Here is a 24905-nt window from a genome sequence, read left to right as displayed (position 1 = left end):
CCGGGAAGGCCTCTCACCCTTCTAGTCCCATGCAGCCTTGGGGACGTCAGCTCACACAGCCCGAGTCCACTTTGCTCCCTGCCCCCGGGCTGCACTGTGGGAGGCGGCAGGGCCCGGGTGTTCGGGGAAGGGCCAGGGGGAGCACCCCCGGCCCTGGGACGCTCGGATCTCCCAGGACGTGCCGCCGGGCTTCCTCCCCACACGCATCCCCCCGTGCCCGTGAGGCAGTTGGCCGGGGCAGGACGACGAGCTAGCTACGTGCAGCCACCACTCCAGGCCCTCGGTGGTCTAATCCTAGGCGTCAAGCGGCCCCAGCGAACAGCACGGCCCCACAGAGCGGGGCTCCCGGAAGCACCACCAGCAGCGCCCACGGCCTCACCTTGTTCAGCAGCGTCAGCTTGATCTCCTTGTGGGCGACGAATGAGCCCTGCTGGGGCTGCCCGGGGGGCGCCTGCTGGGGGGCCGCGGGCTGCGGGGGTTTCCCGCCTGCAGAAGGCTTCGAGGATTTGGGCAGCTGTGCTGAGGAGTCCCTTTTCCGCTTGTCCTCTTTAACCCCGTCTTCCTTCTTAGACTTTCCTGCCAACGACAAACGCGAAGTCACGGTCGCCATCCTGGCACGGCGGTCTCCCGTGGGCCACGGAGGAGGGACGTGCTCTCGGCCAGGCACCACGCGCGCGTGTCAGAGCTGGGGGGGGGGTCCCTGTGCTCTCCTGCTGAACCAAGCGAGGCAGGGCGCGCAGCCTCTTTCCACACAGGGCCTGCCCGCCTCTGCAGCCACAATGCCCAGGACGCGAGGAGCCCCCTGTACCTTTCTCCTTCTTGGTCTGGGCTGGGGTGGGGGACCGCGAACTGGCTGAGGACACGGGGCTGGCCAGGTCTGCGTACATGTCGTCTGAGTCCACACTGTGCACCGAGCTGCTACTCGACGTGGCGCTGGACACCGAGGAGACGCTGCTCACGCTCAGGGACCTGGACACACACAAGCACGTCTGCACCCCCGCGGCCGTGACCGCACGACGGCCGGGGGCGAGAGGCCACGGGGGGCCGGCAGCGGGTCCCCACGTCCACCTTCCCCAGTCTCGTTTTGAGGCACGTGCACCCACAAAACCCGAGACTTCAGGGGCTGCTCGGGTGGTTTAGAGGCGCCACACGGCGGAGGGACGCCCACGTCCCTGAGTCGAGGGCCCCCTCGCGCTAATGCTCAGCCGCCCTGTGTGCCGGGCAGGGTCGTCGAAGCAGGAGCCAGGCTGGCAACGGCAGAGCCGAGGGCCCGGGTACCGAGGCCCGAGGAAGGGGAGGGCTCTGACCCGCAGTCACACCGCACACCGGAGCAGGGGCCACCCCGGCCCAGCACGGGACTCAGGGAAGCGCGGGACCGGTGGCCCGTCTCGCAGGCACCCACCGCTGCCCCCACGGCTCCCGCCACGAGGACTCCCCACGTGGCAGGCCGCGGAGTCCGGTCACTCTCAGAAAACACCGACCAGCACTTCCTAGGTCCTCAGACCCCGAAACGATCAGGGGAGAAAGGGAGGACCCAGTTTTGCTTAAAGACTGGGACTTGAAACCTATTTTAGGAAGATGTGGGCAAAAGGAGAAACCACCCGCTGCCTACAAACGAAAGAGAAAGTTCGATTCAGGAACCCGAGCGCTGGTCTCACACGGTCTTCCCTCCAAACAGCTTAAGAGCAGAATTCTTTCCCGCTCATTCTTTTCCCGGATTTGGTTACAGGCCGTCCGCCGAGCGCCTCAAGCATGGGGTGGCGGGGAGGGCTCCGTGCTGGCCTCGGGGCTGCCGGCCAAGGTGCCTCATCTTCTTGGTCCGCGTGCTGCCCCACAGCACCTCGGGGGGGGGGGGGGGGCGGGGGGGGGGGGGGCGCCCGGGCCCGGGGGAGGAGGCGGCCAGGTGCGCGGGGCCGGGGCCGGAGAGGCGCGGACAATAACCTGGATCTGGAACTAGAGCCGCTGTAGCTGCTGCCGCTGCCGCTGCCGCTGATGGTCCGCCTGCAACACACAGAGGCGGTGCCACGGCCGCCCGTCCCTCCGGTCCCCACCCCCCCACCCCCACCGGTCCGGTCCCCGTAGCCACAGGCCCAGGCGCTGCCGCTCTCCCCTGAGTGGGCGGGGCTCTGCTCTTTCAAGGCTGGCTTCTCCACAAAACAAGGATGCCAGCCTCTGCTCGAGCCCCCCAGCAGCCTCTCTCCAGGGGACTCCTTGGTGTCGAGGGGGCGCCCGCGTCCCGCACGGCCACACCTTCCCTCTCAGGGGCTTGCGCCTCCCAGCGCGCTCGCGGGGAAATCGAGGGCCGGCAAGTCCCTCGGCTCTGGCACCACAGACACAGAAATCTCCAGAAGGGTACCCAGAAGCCCGTTCGCTTACCTCCTGGGCGGGCTCCTAGCTGGCCGCTCTCTCCTCCTGGCTTCCCGAGGGTCTCCTGGCTTGGCGGGCTCGGGGGCCGGAGCGGTGGTCTTAGGGGCCTGCGGTGGGGCTGGAGGAGGGGCTGGCTTCTTCATGGACTTCTCTCTGTGACAGGAGACGGGGGGAGGGTCAGACCCGGCCTAACAGGCGGGGACGGGTCCTCGAGGAACCCTCGAGAACGACAGCTGGCGCCGTGCCTGCTGGGGATGCCCATCTCCGGGCTGTCCCCGGGCCCGGCCCGCTCAGGCGTGGGGCCCGCTCTGCGGGAGGGGAAACGCTCCCAAGAGCTGGTGGCTCCCGTCAGTGTGGGGGAAAGACTCTGCCAATCGTTTGGGTGGGGCGAACACTCAGTTCAGGAAACGAAGTCCGGGCAAAAAGCATGCCGCTCGGCACAGCGTCGGGGGCGAGTCAGGTTCGGTGCGGGCCCGGCCGGGGACAGCCTCCCGCGGGCCGGCGTGTCCGGACTGCGGTGGGTGGCCTCACACGTTTGTCAAGTACATCTAGCGGCACAACTTGGACGGACGTGGTGCCACTGACGTGAGTTATCCCTCGACGCCATTCGCGTTAACGCTTTAAAAGCGGGCTACTCAGGACTCGCTCGCCAGGAGCGTCCGCGGCGTGGGCCGGCCGACGGGCACCGAGGGGTCGGGCGGCGAGCAGGCGGGGCCCCTGTGCTCAGCCGCGCCCCGGCCTCGCCCCGCCCGTGGGGCCGACCCCACCACTGGCCTCCGGGACCCTGCGGCGCTCGGAGGGGAGCCCCCTGCGTTCGGCGGCGGCCCTAGGCACCACCCGCCAGGTGGCGTGGTGCCTGTGGCGCTCCGCGGTGTCTCCCGTTTCCCGCGCTAGTCCCACGCGCCGGGAGGAGCGAGAGTGAACGGCGAGCCCGGGGTGGCAGGCTGCCCCCTTCCTCGTGTCCCGGACACAGCCCCGGGAGGGCAATGGAACCGCCTCTCCCACGGCCCGGTCTCCTGGCGCCGCCGCCCGCCTTCTAGGACCTCACTGGGGCCTCTTTACAGTGGGGGGGGTGGGGGGGGTGGGGAGAGGTGGGGAGAGAGGGAGGCAGGGAGAGCGCGGAGGGCCTGACCCCCGGGGCACTTACCCTGCTTTCCCGGGAGGCGGGGCCGGCTCCCCCTTGGTTCTGACGGAAGGTCTGTGTGGGGAAGGCGTTGGGGACGGGGACGGGGACGAGGAAAAGGACCGGGACCTAGAGAGCAAACGGACACGTGAGGAGGGAGCACTGCGGTGCCCTGGTCCCGATCAAGGCCAGGGACGCTGCCTGCCTTCGCAGAAGAGGTCATGGCAAGTCTCGGCCTCGGATTTAAAACGGCTTTGTTCCCGGTCCTCTCCTCAAACAGCAGCGGGAAAAGGAGTCACCAGGCCGGGGGTCCCGCCGCCCTGGGAGCCGTGTGGGCGGGACAGCAAGGACACACACAGCCCGACCTGGCCCGGTGACAGTGGTGGGACAGAGGGCTGCGTGAGGGAGCCAGGCACGGAGGCCCGGGGCGGGGGCGGGGGGCAGGGGCGGCTCCTGCCGGAGGACACTCTGAGACAGTCTCCGACGTGAGCAGCGGGACGGGGGGCGCTGGCCGGGAGGCTCTGAGGCCGGCCAGGCTGCCTCCTCCGTCCCGGGACCCAGCACACTCTCCCAGAGGAGGGAGCCTCCGAGAGGCTCCGGGTTTGCCAATTTCTCCCGACTTGGAGACCGTGGCGCAAAACGTGCGACATCTTCGGCCAAACGGGCAACAGCTGAACACCTTGAGCCCCTGTTTTACAGACAGAGGCGCGGACACGTGCCGCACTCTCCTGTCCTCACGCTCGCTCGGCTGGGGCCGCCCACCGTGAGAGTCCAGAGGGAAGGCCTTGCGAGGCCACACGGCCCCGCGCCTCCGCCTGGGGCGTCCTCAGAGGCGCTGCTACGGAGCCCCGGCCGCTACGGGTGTGCACGGGGGAGGGGTCTGCGGGCAGTGGGCAGCAGGGGTGTCCGGGCAACCCGAGGAGGAAGGTCAGGTGGCCAAGGACGTGTGGCTGATTTTGTGAAAACGGCTGCGATGTCTACATTCGTGATGTGAGAAGATCCTGAAGCCGACGAGGGAAACTGGGCCTGGGACACAGGGCTGGTCCCGGGGGGTGGCTCTGCAGAGCTGGGTGACAAGGACGCCTCACTGCACCGCGGGCCTCCTGCCCATCCCCCTCAGCGCCTTCGAAGCCCCGCAGAGGAGACACCGCAGGCGACATCTTGCCCTCCTGGCACCACTAGCACTTCCAAAACTTCCCAATCTCTCAGCGGGGCCTCAGGCCCACAGCTCACCGTGCACGTATCCTAAACGAGGCCACACACACAGATTCTCGCCACTGACGCTCTGGATGGTATCCTTTCCGTCTTCTACCTCTCCTCCCACGGGTAGCCCTCCCTGATTGCCCCGTGACCTGCAGCCTTCCTCTGTACCCCTCGAGTACAGCTTAAAACCCCTGGCCACAAGGTTGTGAGGCCTCAGTGCCCACAGCTGACCCTCTAGACACCCTCAGAAACAGGCTGCCTTTCTTTCTCTTGGGCTGCACAAGATCCGACGTCCACAGAAAACAGGCCCCACGTAACCCACCCCAGCTGTCCTGCACTCAGACTACCATCTCGACCATCGGGTCCGGTGGCTCCAGCGATCTCCCAATGCTGCTCTAATCATCTCTGTAAGTGCCCCGAAGCAACCGTTTGCCAGGAAGGGGCGCCACCGTGGGACCGACCAATCTATTCCAAGAACGCACGGTGATACGCTTCCCAAATGAGCGTGTACATGCGTCTGGCCCGTGTGTGGTCCTGGTCAAGGACTGGGATGACGAGGTCTCTGGCCGCGGCCATCCAGGGGTGCGGGGCGCACCCCGGGTGCTGTGCAGGCCGCTGCACGGGTGGTCCTCCACTCCCCACCGTCCTGTGGCCTTGGACCCCTCCTCTCCTAACTGAACCCCGAACGGGACTAAGGGAAAGAAAGGGAGCCGGTGGGCTTCCCCGCCAGCGTCTCTGGCAGGCGGGATGAGGCAGAAAGGGCCTCAGGCAGCTGGCATCTGCCCACAGGCAGGGGAGGGGGGCGGCTGGAGCACACGCCACCTGCACTGGTCAGGGAAACAACAGCAGCGAAACAGAGCCCCAGAACGGTCCCGTTTGTCATGCTGACCGACGACTTTGTTCCGACACAAACGACTGAAGAATTCCCTAAGATTCCGGAGCCTGTCTATTTTCAATGGGGAAAATACACCTCTTGTGTGATCTTTCCAGAAGCGTCCAGCAGAACTTCCTGTGACGACGGAAAAGTTGTAACATCCCCAGACGGGGCTCACGCACAGCCCAACACTCCGTATCAGAGTGAGGATCGCCGCACGTGGCTGCGGGCCCAGCGGACGGAGCGGATGGTCGGGCCGTGGCCCGGCCGTGGCCTTAGTTCCCACCAGGTCCGAGCCCGCAGCACCCACCCCGTGTCATCTTGCCTCGTGCCCTTCCTCAGAAGACGGCGTGAGACGCACGGCCTACGCCGTCCGAGAACAGCCGAGCAGCCCGGAAGGGCGCCGTCAGACAGAGGCCGCGCCCTCGGGCGCCCGCACTGGCCGCGTGTGGCGGCCGGGACGTACCTGGAGCGGCTGCCTGAGAACGAGCTGTGTCTGGAAGACCGGCTGGAGTAGGAGCTGTAGGAGGAGGAGCGGGAGCGCGACCGGGACGACCCGGAGCCGGAGTAAGAGGACGACCGCGACGAGGACCTGCAGTGCCGAAGACAGGAATGCGAGTGGGGCCCGTGTGCCTCGGCCCGTGGCCCGCCTCCCGGTGCCGGCCCGCTGGCCTCGCTGTTGCCGGGTGACGGCTCGCGGGCCCCGGGGGGACGGAGCCAGCGCAGGTGGGCCCACGCGTGCGGGAGAGCACGTCTGACCTGCGCACATGCCCACGTGTACTTATCGGCCCCTGGCGCACGTCACGAGAACCCCGAATCCACCAGGACCTCTCCGGTCTCCGTCCACACCGCAGGCTCCCCCCACGAGGGGCCGCACCCTCGTCTGTTTGTTCAGACCCGGTGGACACAAAGAAGCCCCAACTCACAGCAAGAGAGGGGCTGACCTCTCTGCCCTCACTGGGTTCGTGCTCCCGGCTGGGTCGCCAACATCCTGGCCAGTCTCAAGTGTCTATTTTGGGGGGCGTGAAGCCTTTCTGAGGCTCCGAGCATCGGTTCTGTTTGCCGCTGACGCTCTAGCACCCCAGCTTCTCAATAATCTCGGAACAGACGCCCCTGCAGTCCCACTGACTGTCCTCAGGCGGGGGCGGCGTGGCCGTCCGGTGGTGCGGATGAACCAGCTTAACTCCGACCAGCCGGCCTCCTTACCTGGAGGAATTGGAGGCAGAGGCCGACGAGGCGGATGTTTTCCGACGCCTTCGTGCCCGGCTGGGGGAGACGGACACCCCGAGTTTCTTCTTGGGAGACTTGGACCGACGCCAGGGGTCCTTCCACTCGTCTGCTCGCTTCACCTGCGGGCCGGCAGCGGTGGCCTCCTTCTTTGGTGGCTCAGTTTGACGGCTAAAATCACAGAGATGTTAGCAACGCTGGGACCCCTTCCATGAAGGCGCCGCTGTTTGGTGAAGGGAACCTTATAAGGGGTGAGATCACGGCGTGAAGTACCTTATTCAAGGGAAGCCTGACAAATAAAGGGTCGCCTATGGGGGCGGCAACAGTCCACCGACAGCAGAGCTCGCTCCGTGAACGGTCTCCCCGCACACGCGTCCTTCCTGGGCAAACACCCATCTTTCTCCCTCAGGACACCTAACCACATTGGTACTTACCTTTTCGGGTGTACCTGCTTCCTGACCTCCTATCTTCCCCACCCACACTACAAACTCTGGGGAGGACAGGGACAGAGGTGGCCCATCCAACATGCTCTCTAGAGCTGGCACGCAGGTGCACAACAAATGCTTAATTTAAGGGTAACGAAGCACTTTTTGTTTTCACGTGCATTAGAGATTTGACGAATCATGAACCCCAAGCCTTAAACGGTTCGTTTGTCGTCTGAGTTAGGTTTAAAGAGGCTGGTTTAATTCACCCAGAGAATATCCTGATCAAAGCCAGAGAGGGAGGGTGGCGGGGGGAGGCAGTGGCCCAGAGAGGGGTGCCCCTCCGTGACCGCCGTTAACGCAAGCGTCAGGACTGAGGGCTAGCGGGCCAGGATGAGGGACCCTGCCAGGCCCGATGAGCAATCGCCCCCAAATCTCAGCGGGGCTGCATCCGTGGTAACCACAAGTGGACAGAAGTCACCTGGAAGGGAATCAAGGCTGAAGTGTGACAGCCACACTCTGTGGTGGACGGCGGGCTTCCGGCAGAAGAACCCGGGAGCCCTCCTTAAAGGCGGTGGGAGGTGCTGGGCGGCTGAGTCCTAGACGGGTGAGCCCGTCCACACCACCCAGGAGCTCGCGGCAGAGACAAAGTGGGAGAAGGGACTTCGGCAGCCCAGCTTGGGAGGAGGCCCGGCACCGGCCAGGGCGCCCTGTGCCCACAGATATACCCCACAAACCAAAGCGTCCTCCCTTAATGAGGAGCCAAAGTATAGGATCCCAGACAAGTAGCAGTGGTGTGCTGGTCCCGGGATATAGTTCTTTATTAATTAAATACTATAAAGTTCATTTAAACAACACAGAAAGTACAAACAAGGAAATAAATAAAAATCCGGTCCTCCCATTTTCCAGAGACGGCCAGCATCTCTTTACGCCTCTGCGCTCCCTTCCCCCGCACTCGGTCGGCCGCAACGAACACTCCCGCGTGCACTCACGCCCACTGTACCCATGACCCGCCCGGTGAGCGCTCGGCTGCAACGGGGCGCCTCCCCGTGGCACCTGCTGTGCAAGTGGGGTCTTCCCGGACCGTGTGATGACGCGCGCCACATGCCACGTGCCACAGAATTCCAACATTCCTACACCATCGGCTGTTTCTAACCTATAATGCTAAAATGACCCCTTCTACGTTCACGGACAACTTGTTTCTTCTAAGAGCAGACTCCTGAGAAGTTGAAACGGTGGGTCAAAGGAAATGAACGTTTTACAAGCTAAGTATCTTCCCCAAAGCGACACCAACCTGCGCTCGCTCGGCAGCGTGAAGGCGCCCACGTTACCTCGTTCTCACCGTGCGGGTTCCCGTGTTACCAGGGAAACACAAGATAAACCCTCAATGTGGCAACTGCGTACGTGGAAAGGGCTCCTGGTGCCTGTGGCGGCAGCTGGGGCCGGAAGGCCGGCCCCCGCGCCTCCTGGCCACCCTGAACTCTGGCCATCGGCCTCACTCTTGGCCACTTTTCTGGCCAGTTCTTTATGTGGGAGGGAGCCCTTCATGGTCCCGCGTCTGTCCCCGGCTACTGGCTCTCAACTCTGGTGGCGGCATCGAATGGGCTCCTTCTCTTTCCGGCACACGGGTCCCGCTCCACTCGGAGCCGCCCTCGCTTGTGTTTTTCTTCTGGGTGATCTCGAGCTCCTTCCTTTCTTTCTTGTGTTAACAGTCCACTCTTTGCTGTGCCCGGAGTTGCGGTTTCTGTCTGCGACGCGTAGGGCAGAGCACAAGGTGGCGTGAGGGGACGGGGCCCACGGCGCCGGCCGGCTTCTCCGCCAGCGGCTCTGGGATGCGGGGCCACCTCTGGTGTGCGTGTCTCACTCTCGGGGGGCCGCTGTCTCGTAACCCGGCTACTCCCCTCCCTCCAGGACCGTCCCCCCGGGAGGTGCACGGTCCAGAAGCCCCGACGCTCCGAGTTCCCCAAGGTGCTCGGCGCGTGCCGCCCTCGTGCCTGCAGACGCTGTCCCCCCACCGGGCCTCCCGCGGGCGTGTTCCTAAGCTAAGAGCATCTTGCCATTCACCCAGGCCTTCCCTCGTGGGGGCCGTTCTCTTCATAAGACGTCCCGCCTTTTCTGGGTAGACTTTCAGCTGCTGCGGAGTCTCCACCACCAGCACCTGAGCCTCTCGGTTCCACTTGGCTTTGCCGTGACCAGCATCCAGTTATCTCACATCACGATACATAAAAACCGTCACCTGCCGACATCTGCAGAACCACCAGCGAGTTTCAGGTCTGCTACTTGCGAAGGCTCCCGCAGCAGAAGCGAAAACCAACATTTAAAACTGCCCTAAGGACACACTAAATTGAAGCATAAAATCCCTGTTTTGTCGGCCCCAAACCCCGAGAGACAATGCCACATAAGCTCGTAAGCGTGTCCTCCGAGGAAAGTAATCCCGGGAGGAAGCAAAAACCTGTCGATTCCAGCCTGTCCCAGCTGTCCCGGCTGCCCCAGGCTGCCATCACCTTTCCACGTCCTGTGCTGCTCTCATTCTAAAAATGCAACAGGAAACAGAACACCTTGGTCACCGGGTTTCCATGAGTCATCGAACGGCCCAGCTTGGCCGGTTTGCGGCCCATCTACCAGGGGCAGCAAAGCGGCCGAAAAAGGGACAGGCCTGTGACGCTGCCGTGACTGCACCGAGGGCCCCTGCTGCAGTGAGCAGAGAGAGGACAGAACACTGATCTGTCCCCATCACAGCACTGAGGTCACCGAGCGGAGGCCAAAGCAGACTCCCGTCCTCTTTTAGAGTGTTTCTTGCCAGGGACACCCTTTCACTCACACTGGGGTGACACTATGGGCTTCACAATGAGCTGCCCTTCAACAGTGCTGGAACGGGGCCTGGGGACGCTGTGGGGGCCTTGCTTCTGAAGGGCTGGATGCCTGGTAGTGACCCCATGAAACCAGGGATCCCCAAACTGTGGCAAATGGGGGTCCTGGTTTTAATTAACTAGTACACAAACAACCATTTTTACTTCTGACTTTATTTCCATAGTGACTCACTAGGACAAATGATCTGGCCTGCTTTACGGAAATGATGTAAAGTTTCCTTTTTAGACGTATTTAAGCTTAAAAAGTGAAAACCTCAAAAAACGTAAGGAGCACATGTGGGACCTGGACACAGAAAGCCGTGCAGGTGGTGCAAGAATAGAGCAGTTTGGGGAGCACGTTGAGCCAGGGGTCCCTTCTGCAGACCCCCCACGTCAGACACTGCTGAGAGGGGCCGCGGACTTGGGGACCCAGACCGGGAAGAAAGGGTCTCAGGCCTGGACACAAACCTGGAACCATCAGTTTTGATGGCAAGTGTTTTTGGGAAGATGACCGATGAAGAGCTCACAGGAAGTCCCACTGGGAGACGTGCACAGGACACTGGGGACGGCCGGCAGAGGGCGGACGAGGCATCCCCAGACTCCCATGCGGGTGGGCACGTGTGGCTAGGGGTGACAGCAGCCACCTGGTCCACTTTCCTTCTTCACCGTTTCCTCTATTCTTTGTAAGGTTTTCCAAACGTTCCTACGCCGTAACGTTTCACATTTGTTACAGAGAAACCCCAAGTACTAAAGATTTTTCCACTCCTGCAGAGAGAGCGGTCTGCTGTACGGACCCGCACACACTCTCGGAGTCTTTATCAGTGCCCTGCTCTCACCTCTCATGGGGCCTCAGAGGAGGAAGGGGCCCCGAGCTCTGGGCTGCGGTGGGCAGCACAGGGCGGGCAGAGGAGTCCAACACAACCCAGTCAGTAAGGGGGCAGAGCCCAGGCGGCCGGCTCTGAAACCCTGGGCAGCAGCGCCCCTGACACGGGGCCCATGGTGGCTCCTGTGCTCTCAGAGAGAGGCCAGGCCCCTGAGGATGAAGCCCCTTTCAGAGAGTGCCGACACCCCGGAAGAGAGAGCGCGCGTGGCCTGGAAAACAAAGGACCTCGCGGAGACAGAAAGCAGCGGAGACAGAAAGCAGCGCGGAACTGCCCCCCCCCCGCCCCCCCCCCCCCAGGCTTGCGACTCAGCCCAGGAACAGGAACAGGAACAGCGAAGTCAGCAGGTGACTGGGGAGGCCAGGCCCAAGTCAGGAACGCGCGTGGAATTTGCATAAAGCCTTCCCAAGGGAGAGGGGAAGCCAGGCTCCTGTCCCTCCGCCGAGGAAGTGGCCTTCCCAGCACAGCTACAACACAAGCTTATCTTCCGGGTACAGAGCCTTTGTTCAAGGCCTCGGGAGACGCTCCAAGGAGCAAAGGTCAGCCGTACCAGGACTGCCAAATGCCCACGTCGGAACACAACACGACACAGGGGCCCGGGTCGACTCCTGACACGCCCCGTGTCTCACACGGGCCACAGGGGTGTGAGGTGGCGGTGACGTAAGAGGGTGACGGAACGGTGTCTGGAAACTCCGAGCTGAGCGGCTGCCAAGCGTGGGCTCCAAAGCGGAACAAGGTGAAAGCAGAAAGGTGTTCTTCTAAAATCAAAGGGCTAAGTCTCTAATAAGGATCCGGGAAAAGGGAACCACAAGTCACCTAACTTGTTCACACTCCTGTCTGGGAAGGTCACGGTACCTTCCGCGGGAGGCGTTCAGCACGCCTGTGCTCCCGGAGCCTCTGTGGGGCCTTATGTGGAAGCCTGCGCCGTGATCACCCTCCTCAACACCGGGCAGAAGCCACCCACGGCGGTCCATGTGCTTCTGGGAGGGCACTGGCCCGGGCAGGGGCTCCCTCCCTCCGGAACGCCCACCTGCAAGGGAGCCTGCTCCCCCCCGCCCCTCCCCGCCCGTGCCCCCAGCGCGGTGCCCGCACAGGACCTGCCGGATGCTGCAGCACAGGCCGCTGCATTCCCGGTCTTCCAGGGGAGGAGAGACGGAAGGGCCTACGGTGATGTCACGTTCACCCTCCACCTCTGAAAACGCACTCGAACCTAATCAGGGACAAGTAAACCCAGGGACACACAAGCCCTGTGTGCCCCGACATGAACTTCTGGGGGAGCAGAGGACAAAGCGGGCACACAGCGATGCCCGAGGAGGCTCCCCAGCACCTCTCCCATGTCACGGCCGCACCCGCGTCCGTCCGTACCTCCCCATCTCCCACCCACGCCAGACATCCACACACACCTGAGAGCATGACATACTGCCATCATCTGCCTTTTCGTACTCAGCAAATAGCTGAGCAAGTTCTGGATGACTCAGCGGGGTAGGCAGTCAAGAAGCTAAAAACCAGGATGCACTTTTCCTCAAAGATACCCCGGACGTGACTTTCTCAGAGCCGAGCAATTCAGCCGTGCCCAGGACGGACGAGCGCTGAGATCAGAACGGGGACATGAGGGTTAGGAAACCCCCAGGGGAGCGCCTTGCCCGGAGACAAGACCGAGGACGGTTTCGGAGCTGAGCCTAAGTGCCGGGGAACCAGCTCGGAGGTATCTGCGACGCCGGGCTGGTCGCGGAGCATGAAGCGTCACAGCGTCCGCTGGGAGCGGAGCGGGAGGCCAGGTTGTTCGGGTGTGGTCGTCGGCACACTCAGGCCACGACTTGTCATGTTCAAATTCACGAACCCGACAGAGTGTGCCACGGAGGCCGCGGAAGGTGGGGAGACACCGCAGCGGCCGAGGCCGGGCGGCGGGAGGCCGGGCAGATGGGCACGGGCGCTGGCCGGGCGGGAGCGGAGCGTCCCCAAAAGCGGAGGGAAACCCAACGTGTGGTTTTTGCGAATAAAGGGGCAACCTGAGCTGCTCAGACACACGCAGGGCGGGGGCCCAGCCGCAAGCCAGCTGCTCCGGGCCGGGGCGAGTCCAGAGCAGGCCTCTGTGGGGGACTCACAGACCCCCCGATGTGCCTCTGACCGGACACTGACGGGCCGCGCACAGGCCTCTCGCACCCCGAGACGCCAAGGACCCCTCTGAGGAGAGCGTGGGCTTCGGGGAACGTGGAGAGGCGGGCAGGTTCCCTCCCAGGAAACGAGGAGTGTGCCATGTCACCCCAAGGGGCACCACACCTCAACCGTGCGCAGCTCTCGCGGTAACAGGCGGTCTGGGCAATCCCTCCAGGAAGATGTCAGCTGCTATTTTTATCTGGGATGGCCTGAATCTGCCTGTGCCAAAGCACATCCTCCTGACCCGCCTCAGCCCCGCCCAGAGCACACCCACTGGCTCGGCTGTAAAGATTAGAAGGTTTCACAAAAGGGGTTTCCCTCTATTTACATAGACGCGTCCCATACGACTGCTTACGAGGTTCCAGTCTAGTCTCTAAATAGCCCAGATGCAGGAGCGGCCAGGGACCCCAAAAGGCACAGTTACAGAAGGCCAAGCTAAATGGAGAGGGACACATCTGCGCACACGGTGACACCGCGTCTAGCCTGCGAGGCCCAGCGTAAAGCTGGCAAGAAACCCCGACAGCTCACCAGGTGCCGTGTCAGAGCAGACCAGCTCGGGACGGGCGAGGGGAAGAAACCGGGAGCCCGGAGCGCCACTGCCAGCCCTCACCCACAGCTCGCTCCGCCGCGCTGCGTGCCCGTGCCCTCTGCTGGGTGGCGGGGGCTCTGGGTTTAAAGCGCCCGCGCCGACTGCAGACAAGACGGGAGAGCCACCAGCGCACGGAGTTCATCGCCTACCCCCGTCACGTCCACCGGGCTCTGCGAGGACGAGGGCGGTGCCGCATCCGCTCCGGCACACGGCCCCCCTGGTGGCACAGACGAGAGCTTCCCACCGGACTCTCTGAACGTGACCGTGTCTGTCTCCTATTTCAGGCGAGGAGGACCCTTTCTGTCCAGCTGCTGCTGTAAAATCCCCAAGCCGTCCTGGGCTAAGTGAACAAACTCTTCGACGACAGGGAGATCGCACAAACATACTACCGCGGGGAAATTCAGCTTCCTCCCGAAGAAGCAGTCACACCGGCTCTGGCTGGTCACAGGAAAAGGAAATAGGAGGGCCGGGTTGGAAATTCTGCTCTGGTGAAACCCTAGCCCTTCGGGCCGGTCGCAGGGCCAGCAGGGTTCCAGCCAGAGTGATCAAAGACGGGGCGCAAGACTCCCCGGCACCAGTGAGACAGGCTGAATCCTAACCAAGGGACAGGGTGCACATGTCCCTGCCGTCAGCAGAAGTCCTGTGGGGGATGGTCCGCAGGAGCGAAAGTGAGAGTCCAGGCAAGAAAAGGGGGGGGACCGTGAGCCCAACAGACGGGAGCAAACTGGGCAGAAACAAGTAGAGGGCACGCCTGCCTGGTCCGGTGAGGAAGCTGCACCTCCTTTTAGGAAGAAGCCACTCAGTCGCGCCTCCTGAACCCGCCCTGCGGGCTCAGCCGTGTTCTCACTGACCCCGGCCCTCGCCTGCCGATCCTGGGCTGTGCCAACGCAGGCTGTGTGTGAGGCCGTTCCGCACAGGCGTCTGGCGCCCGGGGGCCACGCCGACACACAGCACTGCTGTTAGCGCAGTCTCGCTGGACTCGCGTGGGCACCTCCTCTGCAGGGGTCGGGCAGCACTGGGACCGGGAACGAGGGGCAGGCGGGCGTCTGTCCCAGGAGTCAGTCACAAGCACAGACAGACACAGCCGCCGGCGCAGCTGTTCTCCCACGGACTCTCTCTAAAAGCACGCCCTCGGGTATAAAAGGGTCCCTGTGCCGGAAGAACAGACCTCCAACTTGGAAGAGCTACCTGGCTTCCTGGAGACGAGCAGGACATGTCAATGGAGGGAGAGGAGGGAGGCGGTTGGTCGTCAGAGCAAATAGGAGCGAATTCGCTCATAAACCAGCAAACCACGAGAACGGACTTGCTGATGGGATCTGGGAGTCCACACATCCTAGACATCATCTGTCCGTCTTTCTTGTGTTTCTCCTTCTAAGACCAGGGATGTGGATGTGCACGAAAACAGCCGTTTCACGAATCTGGAAAGCAGACTGAATCAGTCCTCTCTGCAGAACTCAGCCTATGATTCTGTCCACCTTACAACACTCACGGCGGCAGACGGGGCAAAACGCAGGCTGCTACCGAATCCAGAACAACTCCACAGCACCATCGAGGGTCTGCGGGCTCCAGCTCCGTGCCGGGCTCTGAGACGGGACCTGCTGCCACGGTGCCCCCCCGGGGATCCCACTTTGGAAGGCAGCACAGGCTAACAGAGATGCGGACAGCACCATGTGACATCGGGGAGCGAAGACAGCCGCGAGGATCTACCAAGCAGGGAGCGAAGACAGGGGTGGGTGGGGAGGCCCCTCTGAGCGGCCATGTCGGAGCAGAGTCCCAGAGACGCCGGGGCCCAGCAGGGGCGGAGGGTGGCCAGGGCCCAGGCTGGACGAAGAGCGCAGCGGTGGCGTGAGCAGAGGGGTTTCCAGGGACCGAGAGCAGGAAGATCAAAATCAAGCTTTGCGCTTCAAATGAAGTGATGAATTTCACGGTGAGGTAAACGGCGGTTCCGGCAACATAAAGATCCGTCACAGCGGTCTTCCAGAGAATGAACTGTTTCTGCATCTAGGGCGTGTGATTCACTCTGAACGTCCTGTCGAAACATCGCTTTGCCCAATGTTAGGAAAGTATGAAAAAATACAGCGAATTTAGTGAGGGCAATTCATCGCCATCTGGAGGATGGGAACAGTCAAGGCTGGTGCTCACACGGACTGTCCTGCTGCGGCCAGAGTTGACCGTGAAACCAAAGACGACGGTCCTGAGGCTCGTTGTCAGAAACACAGCTGCGCTGACACAGGGGACGAGATCTACGGGAAGAGCTCAGCTTCCCCCACCAAGGAACTGTCACCAGTAAATGAATTCGGTACAAAGGACACAAATTCAACATACAAAAATCTGTTGCATTTTTATACAGTAACAACATGAACAACAACAACAACAAAGAAAACAATCCCATTTACAACTGCATCAAAAATAAAATACTTAGGAATAAATGTAGCCAAGGACGTGAAAGCACTGTATCCTGACAATTGTATGAAACCCATGAAAGAAATCGAAGACTCCACAATTAACGGAAATCTATTCCGCGTTCATGGATCGCAAGGATGCAGAAGAAATGTCCACACCACCCAAAGCCAAGTACAGACTGGAATCCCTATCAAAACTCCAAGGGCAGTGTTCACCAGGAATAGAAAAAACAACTGTATGGAACCACAAAAGACCCCAAATAGCCAAAGCAATCTCGAACAAGAACAAAGCTGGATCAAGAATCTCGCTTCCTGATTTCGAACTGTATCAAAAAGCTTTAGTAACCAAAACTGTATGGTATTGGCATAACAACAGACACGTATCAGGGCCCCTGGCTGGCTCAGACGGTGGAGTGTGCAATCGGGGTCGTGAGTTCAAGCCCCACGATGGGCACAGAGACCACTTAAGGCAGACAAACAAACACCAGACACAGATCAATGGGACAGAACGGAGAGCCCAGAAGTCAATCCATGCATATATGGTCAATTACAACAAAGGAGGTAAGAAGACACAAAGGAGAAAAGATGGTCTCTTCAATAAACCATGCTGGAAAAACCGGACAGCCACATACAGAAAGAAGCGGACCCCTGTCTTACACTGCACACAAAAATAATTCCAAATGGATCAAAGACGCGAAGTCCAGAAGCTCCCAGTTGGAAACACGACAATAAAGCTCCTCGATGCGAGTCTCACCCACACCACGGGCAACAAGACCAAATGTAAACAGTGGGACCACACCGGCTAAAAAGCTCCCACAAAGCAAAGTAAATCATCAACAAAGTGAAAGGACAGCCTACAAGAGCGCGAAAAAAATACTCGCAAGCCATTTATCAGGTGAGGGACTAATATCCAAAATACGTAAAGAACTCCTACAACTCGATGGCAAAGACCAAAGAATCCAATTTAAAAATGGGCAATTGCCTGACTAGACATTCTCCAAAAGAAGACAGCCAGATGGCCAACAGGAACGTGAGAAGGCGCTCAACATCACTCATCACCAGGCGACTGCAAATCAAACCCAAAATGAGGGATCACGTCCCACCTCTTAAAAGGCTGTCATCAAAAACACAACTGGTAACAAGCGTCAGTGAGGGTGGGGAAGGGGACCCCTCGTGCACTGTCGGTGGGAATGCAAACGGGCGCGGCCGCTGTGGAAAACAGTATGGAGGGTCCTCAAAAAACCGAACACAGAACTACCATGTGATCCAGCAACCACTTCTGGGTAAACGTCCAAACGAAACGCAAACAGAAGAGACGTCCACACTCCCGTGTTCACCGCAGCTTCCTTCTCGAAGGGAGGACGCTGAAACCAGCTGAGCGTCCACTGGCAGATGAAGAAGGTGTGGAGGAGCCATACCATGGACGGTGATTCAGCCGCGAGAAAGAGGGACATCCTGCCATTTGTGAGAACGTGGACGGACCCTGAGAAACTACGCTCGGTGAAGTCAGGCAAAAGAAGACTTCTTACTGTATATTCCTAACTTACACGGAGAATCGAAAAGAGCCAAACATCTAGAAACAGACAGGAGAAGGGCGTGGAGGAAACGGCAAGATGTTGGTCACGTGGTACAAATTTCCAGTCGTGAGACGAGTCGGTGCCGGGGATCTAGGGTACCGCGGTGGGCCCGCGGTTGAAATACCGTATCGTGTACCCGTGTACCTGAGATGCGAGACAGTTCTGGGATGTTCTCACCACACGCGTGAGGGAATTATGTGAAACAATATTGCTGTTAACCAACTTCACTGTGGCAACAATTCTGCAACATGTGCACGGTACCCGATCATCACATTGTATACTTCAAGCGTATACAATGTTACATGTCAACTATAGTTCAGTAAAACTGGAAAAAATATAAAATACAAGGCTCCCACTAAAAAAATAAAATAAAATAAATTAAGAAAAAGGCTGATGTCATCAAGAAAGCAAAACCACCAACTGCACAACGGGGTAGCACACGTGCAAGTCAGGTGTCTGACAAGGGGTCTGTACCTAGAACGTGAGGAACTCCTACAACTCAAAAAGACGGCCTAATTAAAAGATGGGCAAAAAATCTGGATAGACGTTTCTCCCAAGAGCATATACCAAGAAGCACATGAAAAGAGGCCCCGCGTTTTCATGACTAAAATGGCTTTCAATGACTAAAGAGGTCATTAGTTACCAGGAAACGTAAACCAAGCTGTGATGAGCTACCGTTTCACACCCAGTGGATGGCTGCGATAAAAAAAAAATGGGCAAAAGCAGATAATGTGGAGACAAGTAGAACCCTCACACGTTTCCGATGGGAACGTACCATGGTGCAGCCACTCTGGAAGATTCCAGAAACTCCCCAGAAGGCTGAACACAGCTATCACGTGACCCAGCAACTGCACTCCTAGGCGTATACTCGAGGGAAATGAAAACCACTTCTGCAAAAACGCTTGCACACGATGCTCGTGTTCATGACAGACAAAGGGAGAAACGACTGAAAGGTGCACTGACAGGACAGGACGGGTAAACGCAATGTTGTCCGTGTTCCCCACGACGGCATCGTCTTCGGCCGCAGAGGCACGGACACGGCCACACTGCGGATGTGCTTCAGAGATCACGCTGGGCGGAAGGAGCCAGTCACAAGAGACCGCACACTCTGTGTCCAGAATAAGCACACCCGTGTCTGCCAGGAGCCGGGGGGCGTTTGGGGATAACGAGGGGTGACTGTTGATGGGCATGAGGTTTCTTTTTGGGGCACAAAGGGCCTTAAAGTTGTGGCGGGGCCACCGTTCTGAATATTCTGCAAGCTTACAATATTCTGTACACTTTAAACACGGGCACTGCGGGGTGTGTGGATTGCCTCCCGTTAGGCTGTCAACACAGACACAGACAAAGCCCCCTCCAGCTCCGGGATCTTCTCCTGAGGACCACGTGTCCGCCCTGGTCCTCAAACACGCACCCGCGGACCCTGAACCGGAAGGGCACGTCCTCACTGCCCGCCCGGCCACCACCCCGGCAGCTCCCGCGACCGGCACAAAACCACAGCCACCACCCGGAAGACGGAGGACGAGCGAGGGGGAGGCCGGCCGTCCACGGCGGGGGGCTCGAGGTCCGGCGCTCCGGCCGCCGGAGCCACCTCCCTGGCGCCGTGCCAAAGCGGCGCGACCGGGAATTCAGAGCTTTCGCGACACAGGGTGGTGACGGGGTGCGCTGGGGTGCGATCCCGCCGGGACACGCACGTTCCGGGACGGGCCGGCACCCACTCACCCCGACACACCGACCTTTCTCCAGCGAGGATTCTGGGGCTGTGGCCGGCGGGCGCGCCCCCTCCTCTCCGGGGACCCCACGGGGGGGTGGGGGGGGCAGGCCTCCCAGAGCCCAGGGGCCCACGACCTACCTGGGCGGCTGCGGGGAGCGGGGCTTCGGCTTCTCCTTCTCCTTCTCGCGCTCCTTCTCGCGGTCGCGGTCTCGGTGCTGGCGGTCCTTCTCGTCGCGCTTGGCTCGCTCTCTCTCCCACTCCTCCTTCCTCCGCTGCCGCTCCTTGTCGCGCTCCCGCTCCCGCTCGCGCTCGCGCTCCCGCTGCCGGCGCTCCCGCTCGCGGTCCCGTTCGCGCTCCCGCTCGCGCTCCCGCTGCCGGTTCTCGCGCTCGCGCTCGCGCTCCCGGTCCTGAAGCCAAAGACACGCGCTGGGCGGCGGCCGGCAGAACGCGGGCGGCGGGGAGGCCGCGGGGGCCACCTCCCGCGCCGGCTCTGTTCCCCAGGTCGTCCTCCAGGCACCGCTACCCGGTCCGCCAGTCGCCGGGGCCGCCCCCCACCCCCCTTCCAGGGGCGGGGACAGCGCGGGGCACGGCCCCTGCTTTCCGAGGCACAGGCCCTCGAGCGCCTTCCGGAACTATCGCTCAGGTCTCCTCCATCCATCTGCTCTAGTGTTCAAAGTTAAAACGGGACAAAGCCCAAATCACAGCACGGACACGGGTTTCGGGTTTCAAGTGGCCTGTGAGGTAACGAAGTGCGCCCCTGCCCTGCCACTGGCCGCAGCCTCGGGCGTGGTGGGGGACAGAGGCGGTGGAAAGTGGCTCCGACAAGTCACTTCGACCTTCAGGGAGACCCTGCCTGGCAGGCCGCACCTGTACCCCCACAGCCCGGGCCCACCCTCCAGGCCAGCAAGGCAAGCTGGGGGCGGGGGGGGGGGCGGTCACTACAGTGGGTGAGGACATGGGTGAGGACAGCACAGTTATAAATGGTACCGCTAGGGAACCTGAAGGAGTAAACACTCAGGAGGGCAGAACACAGTCCCATGCAGAGCTGTATCAATAATCCAGTCGGCAAACCCAGTTTTTAACAAGCCCAGAGCAAGGGCACAGATCAACTAAAGGAAACCACCACCAATTTAACCTGTGGATCCGAACTGCTTCTCCACGAACAGGCAGTCGGGACGTGAAACTGGTACGCTCTGCCCATGCTACTAAAACCGCATCAAGTCCCACAGATGAAAACGAGGGTAATCTTAAGAAACGGACCAGCGCAGGGAGACGTGCACGACCGTCACACTCACCCGGTAATTGTGGTACGGCTCTGTCTCCGTGTACTGCACCCGGAAGTTCTCGTACTGCCCGCCACGCCAGAAGCGCTCGATTTCATAGTCGTAGTACGGATCTGCATAAGGCTCCAGTCTGCAAAATGAGCGAGTACGAGGCAAATCTTATCGCTTACGAATATTAAGGCAAAAATATTACACAAAACGTTAGCAAACAGAATCCGACACCACATGAAGAAAATAAAATACGCTATGACTCAGTGGGATTTATTCCAGGAATCTGAGGATGAGTCAGAAGGAGGAAATTCGTGAATACGCCACACATAATGGCAGACCTGAAGAGAAGAACCACAGAGGATCGCACCTACGATGACAAACACCGCAGGGAGCTGGAGACAACACTTCCTGACGAGACTTAACTCACACACATACGTTGGAACTCGAGCCAACCTCTTACTAATGGGAACAGGGGCATTTCTGTAAGACCGGGCAAAGGCAAGGCGGCCACGGCCTCCATGGCCATCCACCGGCGTGGCAGAGGCTGGCTGCTGCCATCAGACGAATGAAGCCGCGGAGGCTGGGCGAGGAGGAAAAGGACCCACGCCCGCAAATGAAATGGCACCAGACCTGGAACCTGAGTCCCGGTAAAGCCGATCCAGGCAGCCAGAGGGCCCAGTGAAGCATGAGACCGACGCCTCCACGCACACAGATGACCACTCCGGACAAGGAGCAGAGAAACCCTCTTTTACAGCAGCAAGAAAGAAGAAACACCGAGGAACAAACTGCGTTTAACCAGAACTGAGCAGAACCTATCTGACAAAAGCTTTAATGCGCTCCTCAAGGACAAAGAGGACATGTGAACACACGAGACCATGTTTCTGGTCTTCAGCCAGGACTGGACGCTGCCCAGAAGTCAGCTCTCTCCATCAATTTGCAAATGGAGGGCAATCCCAGTAAAAACACCGGTGGGCTTCCATATGGAGCTCGACAACTGGTCCCCGAATGCACAGGCAGGCAGAGATGTGCAAGCCCAGCCAAGAAAGCCACACCCTGAGACAACACCACACTGCAGGCCTGCCTTTCTCACGAAGAAACAAATGGTCCAGGGACAGACCCCCGCACGTAGGATAAAGGAGCCTCCTGAGGGGCCAAGGCAGACTTGTACTCAATGGGGAAGGGACAGCCACTGACCGTGGGGAGGAAGGTAAGGAGATCCCACCTTAGCCACTGACCCAGAGGACCTGCCCTGGGGGTGCCCTGGACCCTGACGCAAGTCCGGCAACAGGCATTCTTTCAGGGATTACCTGGCTCCAGACCGACTCCCCCCTGTGAGTAAGCTGGTGGGGGAAACCAACGTGCCCACAACCTGAAGAGGCTGCCAGGCCGAGCTTCTGGGTCGCCCGATGGCCTCCAGCGGGCTGCCTTCTGGGAGGTGTCTGCCCCGCCTGGGCCAGGACCCTGGCAGACTGACTCACCCGAGGCCGGGTCTGCTGGAGGACACAGCTCTCTTTCACTCCAAGTGGCCAGACATCTTCCAAAGCGCGTAAGTGCCCACCACTCAGGTCGCGTGTAAGACAGCAGTCAGCAGCTGCGGAGGCCTGTCGCGGCCCAGCCCGCTGCTCGACAGCAAGAGAGAACGTGGCCCCCCCAGGCCCCAGCACCATTCCCGGCCAACCCAGGCCCTGGGAGAAACACCTTCCCAAACGGATGTGAGGGTGCGTGCTCTCTCAAAGGAGGGCCGTGCCGACAAATTCGTTTCTGGAAAACCTGGTAAACAACGTGTAACGGCCTCTCTCCCATGGGACGGCCTGGAGTCTTAGGACACCGCCACCAGGGTCCCCACGTGAAGGAACGGTCAGGGCGCCTTGGTGGGCTCAGTGCATGTTCTTGCATACAGCGCACCCCAGCCTCCTGCACAGAGATGACATCAAAGTCACGGGACTTGAACTCGTGGCCCTGAGGTCAGGAGTCGCACTCGCACTGACTGAGCTGGCTGGGAACCCAGGGTGACATTTCTTTCTTTTTTTTAATCATTTTTTTGTTTTTCAGGGGGGAAGAGAGGCAGAGAGAGAGGGAGACACAGACCCTGAAGCAGGCTCCAGGCTCTGAGCTGTCAGCACAGAGCCCAACGCGGGGCTCGAACCCAGGAACGGTGAGATCACGACCTGAGCCGCAGTTGGACACGTAACCAACTGAGACCCCCAACGCCCCACCCCCCAGGGTGACATCTTTTTTTTTTTTTAAATATTTATTTATTTTTGAGAGACAGAGGGAGACAGAGTATGACCAGGGGAGGGGCAGAGAGAGAGGGAGACACAGAATCTGAAACAGGCTCCAGGCTCTGAGCTGTCAGCACAGAGCCCGACGCGGGGCTCGAACTCACGGACCGCGAGATCATGACCTGAGCCAAAGTCGGACACTTAACCGACTGAGCCACCCAGGCGCCCCCAGGGTGACATTTCTTAATACCTTGTGCGCATGAGGTCCCACAAGGTGGTTGGCATCTGAAAAGCACTACCTTTACTAAGTGATCCTGCTAAACAAGTTAATTCCCAAAAAGGCATAAAGAAAACACCGGTTTGCCTGTGCTTCCTACTATCTCAGGCTACTTCCTCAGGAGCTCCTGAGCGGGCACCCTTCCCCACTGGTTCCACAACAGAGCACCCAGCTGCACGCTGCCAGAGCCTGACCACACCGCCCCTGACGTCAGGTGGGGGCCCGGGCCCCCGAACTGAAGTCCACGGCTCTCAAACCTCAGTGGGTGGGCACAAGGATCGCCCAGAAGGCTTGTTAGTTAGCCAGCGGGGCCCCACCTTCCCTGGACACCCTGGCCGGCCGCTGGTGGTGCTGCCGGTCCAGGGGCGCACCTGGTACTCCGCCCTCACGCCCTTCCCCACCTTCCCTCTTCCCCACCTTCCCTCACCCGGCGCATAGGCCTGCCGCGTCGCCGGGTGGAGAGCACCTGGGCACAGAGCTTGTTGTGCCCCGGGGTCCCGGGCAGGGAACACCAGCACGGCTGGTGGTTCTGAGTTTTACATCAACGGCCCTGAACTGCTTTTAAGCTGTCCGCTTGGTATCTGAGCCCCCCACACCCTCTGCCGAGAGCACCCTGTTCTCCCGACTGCCCCGCGCGAGGCTGGCCCACGACAGGTGCCGCAGGGGCTGGCCGGGCCCGGGGGCGGAAGGGTCTCTCTGTCCTGGCCTCTGCCCGTCGCCGCCCGCAGGACTCTGGCACCCCGGCCTCCTCGCCCACCACAGGGGAGCTGGCACAGCCGGCCAGCGCTCCCCTCCTCAGCGGCCTGAGTCCCAGCCCGGCCTCCAGCTTCTCGATGTGAACTTCCAACTGTCCTCGCCGCCCCTCCCCCCCCCCCCCCCCCCCCCCCCCTGCTTCCTACAGCTGCCACTGCCTTCTGTTTGCACAGTCTTTACATGAAATGAAAATAGCCAGGGGGTCTCCTGTGTTTAGCGGACCCTGACTGACAGGGCAGAGGTGCCTTCTCACCCATACTCGCCACAGGGGCCCTGTTCCCAGAGGCCCTGCCTGATGAGGTCCGGTGGGGCCCGGCACAGGGGTGTCACAGAAGCCCCCAGTTAATTCTAGGGCAGTGACGTTGAAAAACCAAACGTGAGTGAAAACTTGGCTCCGAGGCCCGTCCTCAGAGGCTTTAGAGGCGCAAGGTCCCGCACCACGGACCCTCCGCAGAGGGAGCGCGGCATCTGCCGGCACCACACGCGGGGCAGGCCCAGGGCACAGCGCCGGTTCGGTCGAGGCCCACGTGCACCCTGCAGGGCCGCACTCGCCGGCCGGCTCCCCTGCGGGCACACGCTCCAGGCCCCCGCTCCAGCAGCGGCCGGGAGGCCGAGTGTCGAGGTTCGGAGCCTCTTCGCCCAGCGTTCACAGAGAGCACACCCTCTGTGCCGGTCACCCCGGCCCCTGGGACTGTCCGCCTGCCCCTTGAGCCCGGCGGGACGGGAGCCTCACCTGCGCTTTCCCCAAGAAAAGTGCGAGGCCTCAGGACCCGAAGGGAGCCGTGGGAGCTGGCAGACAGGGTCCCGACTGCCACGCTCCCGTCCGGGATCTGACAGGCCTCCACACCCAGAATCAGAAAACACACAAGTCCGAACCACGGCTTTAAATCTCTACGCTGCAAACTCTGAGCTGTCCCCTGACACAAGCGTGGAGCACAGGGCCTCCCCGTGTCCTTTTCTGCAGGCAGAGAGCTGGGGGCACGGTGCACGATGCGGG

General features: G+C 60.8%; 1 protein-coding gene across 4 annotated transcripts in view; it reads right to left on the bottom strand.

Moving 5' to 3' along the window:
• ZC3H18 (zinc finger CCCH-type containing 18) overlaps positions 1-24905 on the bottom strand; it is a 59301-nt gene that overhangs the window by 2823 nt on the left and 31573 nt on the right. For all 4 annotated transcript variants that reach the window (XM_042917990.1, XM_042917988.1, XM_042917987.1 and 1 more), the window contains 9 exons: positions 20678-20795; positions 19521-19789; positions 6774-6965; positions 6034-6159; positions 3515-3619; positions 2377-2520; positions 1942-2001; positions 809-969; positions 380-576 (listed from right to left, as the gene is read on the bottom strand). In XM_042917990.1, the coding sequence (XP_042773924.1) occupies positions 380-576; positions 809-969; positions 1942-2001; positions 2377-2520; positions 3515-3619; positions 6034-6159; positions 6774-6965; positions 19521-19789; positions 20678-20795 (1372 nt within the window). The remainder of the gene's footprint in view (positions 1-379; positions 577-808; positions 970-1941; positions 2002-2376; positions 2521-3514; positions 3620-6033; positions 6160-6773; positions 6966-19520; positions 19790-20677; positions 20796-24905) is intronic.

The sequence above is a fragment of the Panthera leo genome, chromosome E2 (genome assembly GCF_018350215.1).
Source record: "Panthera leo isolate Ple1 chromosome E2, P.leo_Ple1_pat1.1, whole genome shotgun sequence".
Taxonomy (NCBI): domain Eukaryota; kingdom Metazoa; phylum Chordata; class Mammalia; order Carnivora; family Felidae; genus Panthera; species Panthera leo.
Note: the sequence above shows the minus strand (reverse complement) of the source record. Positions and strands in the feature narration are given on the sequence as shown.